The 7,399-nt window shown below is 54.0% G+C and overlaps 1 protein-coding gene across 1 annotated transcript in view; it reads left to right on the top strand.

The window, feature by feature from the left end:
* VOLCADRAFT_98941 (uncharacterized protein) overlaps positions 1–2,776 on the top strand; it is a gene marked incomplete at both ends in the record, with an annotated part of 3,963 nt that extends 1,187 nt beyond the window's left edge. The window contains 2 exons of the mRNA XM_002957779.1: positions 54–462; positions 2,658–2,776. Coding sequence (XP_002957825.1) covers positions 54–462; positions 2,658–2,776 — 528 coding nt within the window. The remainder of the gene's footprint in view (positions 1–53; positions 463–2,657) is intronic.
* Positions 2,777–7,399: the final 4,623 nt, after the last annotated feature.

Here is a 7,399-nt window from a genome sequence, read left to right as displayed (position 1 = left end):
CGTCTTCCTGGTCCACTCTGCATCTCTCGTGCGCACATGCGGCATGTTGGCAGGGCCGTATCACCTTCGACTCCTTTATGCTGGTCGTCGCACATTTCCAAGACGAGGCGGTGGCAGCGGAGGCGGCAGCAGCCGTCGAGACCGCAGCGGCGCAGGCCGCCGCCACCCTCTCCGCAACCGCCGGCACACGCGGCATCGCCGGGACTGGCATGGCGCACATGCTGGCGGGTACGGCAGCCGCGGCGGCAGAGGCTGCTGCCGCCGAGGCGGCGGAGGCGGAGGCCGCCAGGCTGGCGGCCGTGGCGGAGGCTGACGAGGAGGGCGAAGGCGCAGATGAGGTGGTGTACGACGGTGACGGCGGCGAGGACGTGGCGGAGGCGCGGGCCGCTGCCTCGGCGGTGGCGTCGCAGCCGCCGGCGCCTAATGACGGGCATGAGGAGGAGCAGTTCCTGCCTGAGGAAGGTGGGGAGGGTGAGGCGGCTCCGGACGAGGAAGAGGGAGCAGCCGAGGGTGAGGACGGTCCGAATAATGGCTAAGCTGGATTGGTTGGTTTTACACGGAGGCTGTCGATGTGTATGCGGGAGGGGGGAAGATGGGCGGCGGCGTGGGATTTCTGGGGTGTCTGGGATGTGTGGGTGTTGGGTATGTGCGGACCGCTGTTAATGGGACTGCCTGTAGCTCCCTTGGAGGCAGGAACAGGCGAAAGAGGGTTTCCTAGCGGTGTGGTTGGGACGGGGCGTCCGAGGCGTCCGAGGCCAGTTATGGAGCTCCAAGGGAAAGCTATTTGGCTATTCGCCCTTCATGGAAACCAGTATCCAAATAACGCGCGTGTGCATGTGCATGTGCGGGCCGGTCTGTCTGTCTGTCTGTCGATTGGTTCGGTCGGTCTGTCTGTAGGTCAGGGGCGGCCACCTGACTCTGTGCGGGATGGGGAGGGGGAATGATGTGGAAAATAGATGTGGAAGGTTTGGGGGAGGGAGGAGAGGGTGAGAGTCAGGAAAAGAAATACAGACCCTGACGACATCTGTACGTGAACGGAAGGAACGCCGTGACGGGATTCTGTGGAGGCCTGAAGGAGCTTTGTGTCCTCCGCTGTGCCAGAGAGGAAGCTTCAGTACATAGCTAAAAATACTGTCCGGCTACGGCGGTTCTTGTTGCAAGTGGGCATGTCCATGTACCCGCGGGCCCGCAAGGGGATGGGCTCCTAGAGAAAACGGACGATAAAGGTGGCTAGGGTAGCTGCTTCACTGCTCTAGGAAAGATTTGCATGATAGTAGCAGGTGGCTCGCGCGCAGACTCTCCCACGCTGTGGTAGGCTGGTGGCTTGGTGCGCAGACGCATGCATCCGCCCATGCATTGGAGCTGTAGGAGGAGAGGGGAGCCGTGATGACAGGGTGTGTGTGAGGAGGGCCCATGTGTGTGCGGCGCGCCGGGCAAGCCAAGGGCGGCACGCGGGCCAGGCACAGGGGGCTTCAGGATTTGGGAGATTAGGTGTTCAAGATATACGGCCGTGGTGTTGTTGGGGGCTCAAGGCGTAGAGTTGAGCTGATGTCGCGGACAAGGGCCGAGGAAAGGGGGCCGGGTGGAGGAAGCACTTCGAGGGGGGCCCCGGCCGCAGCTTGCGACATTCAACATGGCAGCGGCGGCAATATTTTGCCGCAGCGAGCACGAGCAGACGGCAGGCACATGTGTGTTTGCGTAAGAGCCAATAACGAAAACGCAGGGACGGCATATGTTAGGACGGAGCACCGCAATACTGCGCGCACATATGCAGAATTCGAACGCATATAGTCAGATGGATAACGCCACAATGGATCTGACCTGCCGGACCTCCTGTGTGATGGACTGTCCACGTAACCCGACGGCAATGTAATACAGGCCTGCAAAGACCCTAAGAGGTGTCAAGGCAAACGTCGTTCCATTGTTCCGAAAAGGTCCTCAGGCAACCAGAGTAACCGCAGTGAAGAGAACGCAGAGAAAAGGAAACTAGGGACCTGCGAGTGGTCCGTTGGAATGTTCATTAGCCGTAAGGCTTTCCTTGTCCCCTTCTTCTTCTTCCCCTAAAGGGGAACCCCCTTGTCCCCTTTGGGACGAAGAAACCTTCCCTTTGGGACGAAGAAAGGGAAGGTTTCTTCGTGTTTCTAAAGTGTTCTCTTTAGGGGAACCTTCGTCTTCCCCAAAGAAGGGCAGGGCCTGGGATTGGGGAACAGGACTTAGGGCTACAAAAAATGGATTAGCTAAGAGCGGGCGCCCCTAATAGATGCGCATCACGAAGGCCCCCATCCCCCGGACGGTCCGGAGCTCTCGAAGGCTAGGCTGTGCTCCATGGCTTCATGCATCACATCCAGATGACCGGGCGTGGTACAAACGGCAATCTCCAAGGGGATTGATGCCCATGGGTTGGGAATGCTCCCAATTACCTCAGCCGGTGAAAACAGTGACCTTTTTATGTCCCGAATCACATCCGGCAATTCTTGCGGAGCGAGGCCCGACAGTCCTGCTGGCGCGTGCTGGGTCAGTCCACTTGCACCCCGACTTAATCAATGACCCACTGCACGATATGATTTGGATTTCGGAACAGTCAGCATGTTGGCTCAGTGTGCGGTGTGCGGCATGTGTGCCGGTGCCCAGCTGGGGGCCCGTCTACACCCCCACAGGGGGCAATAATCACGCCGTGCATGCGGTGATGTACCCAGCAGAGGAGCGCCAACTGGGAGAAGTGCTGATGGGTCTTATTGAGACATTTGGCTCGTGGGCCGTGCTGGGTCCTGATTAGGTTCAATCCAGGGTGTTTCCAATTTAGCGCACACTATCTTTGGAACATTGTGGGCTGGTGTGTGGACTTAGTGTAGCGCTAGTGCAACGGTGTTGGGTGGGTTGGTGCCTGTTTGGGTGCGTGCTTAATTTGGCAACGCAATCGACGGCTGCACATTCAGTGCACTTAACGGACTGTTTACTTAAGACTTTTGCTCTGTCGGACATGCGCTATGTGTGACGTGACAGAGGCTGATTCCCGGGTCCCGCCCTGAAGCTTCGTGCCCGCAGCGCAAAGACCCCAATGTGCAACGTTCTGCCAAGGCGGTTGCGTCGTCCTCTAGCCATGTACTTATGGTTGCAATCTAGTGCGGTATTGCTAGAGAGGCTCGTATGCTTGGCCATGTGAAGCTCACAGTGCTTGGCTGTCAGGGCGTTGACTCAGTGCGGAACTCGAGCCATTCGGGTTCTACTGAAACTACAATCTTGGCTATATTGACTATCTTGGCTATATTGACTATCTTGGCTATATTGACTATCTTGGCTATCTCAATGTAATCGATTAACGAGTCGGTTAATCGGGGGTTCTTCCCCAGAGATGGGAGTCAACGCGCGGATACGGACAACCAACATGAAGGGTTCTCCAACTGACTTTTGACTGGCCATAAACCGACAAATGTAACAAACGAGGTCTTGCATCTACGTCTTCAATCCAAAACCAGGGCTGAACGCAGCTGAATTTTTTTCTCTGCTAAAATACCTGAGCTATAGCGAGGTCCCCGTGCACGTGAGAGTCATGGAACGGGGACCCCAAAACGAACGGTGCAAGGCCTCACACGGGGAATGTAAACCCTCCCCGTCAAAATCGCAACAATTTGCATTTTTGTTTGGTAATTTTTCAGCAGCTCCGAAACGTTCTGATGCTGTAAAAGCAGCAAGCTTATTAGGTGTAATGATGAACGACGGTTCAAAACGTACTCCCCGAACCGTTTCTTCTCTGTAATCCATAGAAGAGTGTTTCTATACTAATCGTATACATGATGATGTGAATGCCGTGGGTGAGGAGGATGCATCATCGGGTGAGGGTTCGGACACCGATGAGGATGATGGGCCTGCCAGGCCCATCATCCTCAGTGAGGACGCGAACTCCCGCCAGCTAGTGGCAGAGGTATACTTTAATTTCGTCCACAAAACCGTTACATCACGTAAGAATCTGCTTCATCAGGCGGGGGTCACGTTCAGGAATGCAGTCGCCGCAGCGGACGTCAGTACCTGCCCTACGTGCCGGGCTGAGAGCTCCGGCAAACCACTGTCTTGTCCGATCACCGTGGTGACGTGGGACCAGCCTATTGAATTGGAGGTACCCGTTCACTACTGCGGAACCTGCCGGAAGCAGTTCAGCATCCGAACCACCGCAGTGGACTGCCTTCAGGACTCGAATGTTGTCTGGGACATCAGTGATCGACACGCCGGCAGCCCACCAGGCGGCAAGCAGCCAACCAAGGGGGGCGAGCAACAGGGCGTGGCCAGCGGGGGAACAGGGGCGGCCGGAGCCAACGCCTGGGAAGGGGCGCCAATACCTTCCGCTGCACGCGAACAAATCTCGATACTCTCACTATTTAATGATGAATAGTGAGATTAAAACGGCATACTATCTCCGTATCCAAAGGCCTAAGGGCCGCGGTACTGTGTGTGTGTGTGTGTGTGTGTGTCCGTGTGTGTGTAACGGACCAAACATAATATCTCGCCCCGCTGAAACGCGTTATAGGTACTATATAGCATTCTCTATCGCAAGGTATCTCGCCTGTAGCCAACAAAAATCGTATGAGCACAAACAGGTTTGGCTGCCTCAATTGACCGAGGTCAAAGTCACATCAACGCCTCTCGGGCTAAATTTAATCTCAAAAGGTACCGCGTATCTCATATTCGAATTCTTAGATGACGGCGTATGATAACTCCCAGGCCTTGAGTGTGTAACGGACCAAACATAATATTTCACCCGGCTGAAACGCGTTATCGGTACTATATAGCAATCTCTATTGCAAGGTATCTCGCATGTAGCTAACAAAGATCGTATGAGCACAAACAAGCTAGGCTGCCTCCATTCACCGACCTCAAAAGTCACATCAACGCCTCTCGCGCTAAATTTCATCTCAAAAAGGTGCCGTGTATCTCATCATTGATTTCCGAGATGACAGCGTATGATAACTTGAACACCCAGCTTGTGTTACCATTTGCCCGCACGGGCATTCCGACTCGCCACCAGCAGGCCGACAAATATGCTTACATTTCTCTATGAAATACGCAAGCTGCTCATTTGTACATTTACTTTAGCCAATGCTCGGGGCCTCCGGAGACTTGCGGTGTGCCCCGTTGAAGCCCGCGGCTGTGGGGCGGATTGCTGAGGCCGCTGGCGCTTCGGGGATAAACATCACAGACAGCACCGAAACTCACCCAGCTTTCGTTACCATTTGCCCGCACGGGCATTCCGACTTGCGGTCTGCCGCACTGTCCATGCGGCATGCACCCGGGATGGATGCGATTCGCGTGGAGCCCGCAGGAGGTGCTGACGATTCCGCCGGTGCAAGCTTAGCTCTCACACCATCAGCACTGCTGCAACAAAGCACATCTCCCACCGCGTTGACACTACCCATCAATTGTCACACGTGCCGGGCTAGCTACCGGCCTGTACGGATGCAGGGGGGGCCCGCCCTTTTCCCGGCTTCGAGGAAGCCGACACCCGACTTGTCACCGTGGGCATGAGAGCTTTTGCAAAGCGTCCATTGCAATGACTCCCCCATCACGGCCCAATGCCTGAGCTTCCTTGTTGTTCCTAGCTAATTCGCTTGGTTCACAGTCAAGCGCCTGCGCTTGCTGCCCCCCCATAATCATCACCCGTACTACTCACCAAGCTTCCCAACGCAGATGCAAAAAAACCTAAACGACGGTGGCGTTGAAGGCAGTTGTTAATGGGGGCCATGGACAAAAAGTGCGCGGACGGCGCCCACCTCGGGCGTCACCATTTGCACCATTTGCATGGCTGCCCGGGATGGCTGCTGTTGCATCGTCACCGACAACATTCCTTATTATTGTCAGGACAGCCTTTTGGAATCTTCAATTTTTAGGAGATGCAAATGGAATGCACTCGCCTTGGGTTGTTCAGCGGCATGCAGTGGCGACTGCTCAAGTCCTATCCGCCAAAAGCGAAAAAAGCGAACAGCAGCAGGATGGGACTGTCGAAGCATGAGGGTGCCACAGAAGTAGCGGCATATAGTCCCCGCCAAGCTTGATCCGTACAGTCGCTGACCTCGAAAGTCAAACGGGGGGAAAGACCACGTCACAAACTTATGCATATGGAGAATGGATTTCATAAGCTCCCGTACGCCATTTTCTGTACAGTCCGGGGAAACCAATATCGATGCTTTCGGGCTCCGGTTATTCGGGCACAAGCGGTCGTTGTGCCTGAGTAAGTCGACAGACGTGGGAAGCGTGTCTCGCGGTCTGAACGCGGCTGCAGCCTAAGCACCTGCTTAGGTTTGCGAGAAGCACAGCGGGCGCCTGTAATTGCACGAAGTTCGGTGGGGTGCTTCCGTTTTGAACATCTCTCTCCGGCTCCGTCCTGCTCTTCTGCAGGAGCTTGCATCGTGGGGCGCTCAGCACCGCTATGCCTGAACATCTCAAAGTCATTGATTGACAACAAGTTGGTTTTTGTGCCGTAAAAGATAAAAGTCAAGTGCTTTTCTGACAGCATATGCTTGATTCCTAAGACAGTTGCGGATCCTGCAAGGATTTTGTATTAAGTTATGAGTTACACCTGTGCACCATGAAGGACATCGGCTGCCCATTGCGGTACACTTGGAACCAATCTATGCCCTTGCGCAGGCCAGTTACTGTGGAACAGATCACAATCAGAAAATGAGCATTGGTAATAGGGCCCACCATGTACCAGGTTATTCTAGTGTTCATCCATTTCTTGTGTGCGGCTTGTGCGGCTTGCGTGTTGTGCTGTAGTCATTTGCAATATTTATGCACGATATTATATACCGGAATGCATTAGAAGGCACAAGAAGATAAATTGATTTTTATCAGTAATGCCGTTTTGATGTTTATAATATACTGATGGGGTTTTCTCGTATCGTAACGAGCCAGCATTCTGCGGTACAATTCTCGTATTCTTACATCATAAGTCCGACGGGAACGTCAGAGCTCATGTAAGGTGTATTTCACCTGTATCCAGAAACATGTGCTATTCTCTGTTTTGCATTAGTGACCTGCGTTTTTGAAAGCACGAAACAGTACAATGGTCGGAAGCACAAAACCCGACAACAGGCTGGTTGAGTTAGTGCTATTTGAAGGCTCAAAAGGACCTCTGGGATTTGCTTCCTACTAAATTGTATGTGGGGCATTAAACCTTAACATTTTCGTACAGAGGAGCTTAGTACATCTTTCGTTTGCACGATGCTGATGGCAGCCCTGGCGACGGTTCTGCAAAGAACACATATGATGCTTGTACCTGGTGATTCCTTTCCTGCTATGGTGTTGTCTAGAGATCCGACCATCGTGTTTGACGAGCTTCCAAGAATGTCATGCTGACACCATAAGCGTTAAAAAGACACACAGCAAGAACGGTTGGCGTCCCTCTGTT

Source organism: Volvox carteri (assembly GCF_000143455.1).
Source record: "Volvox carteri f. nagariensis unplaced genomic scaffold VOLCAscaffold_79, whole genome shotgun sequence".
In the NCBI taxonomy this organism is placed as follows: Eukaryota; Viridiplantae; Chlorophyta; class Chlorophyceae; order Chlamydomonadales; family Volvocaceae; genus Volvox; species Volvox carteri.
The sequence above is the reverse complement of the archived record's forward strand: the minus strand, read 5'-3'. Positions and strand labels throughout refer to the sequence as shown.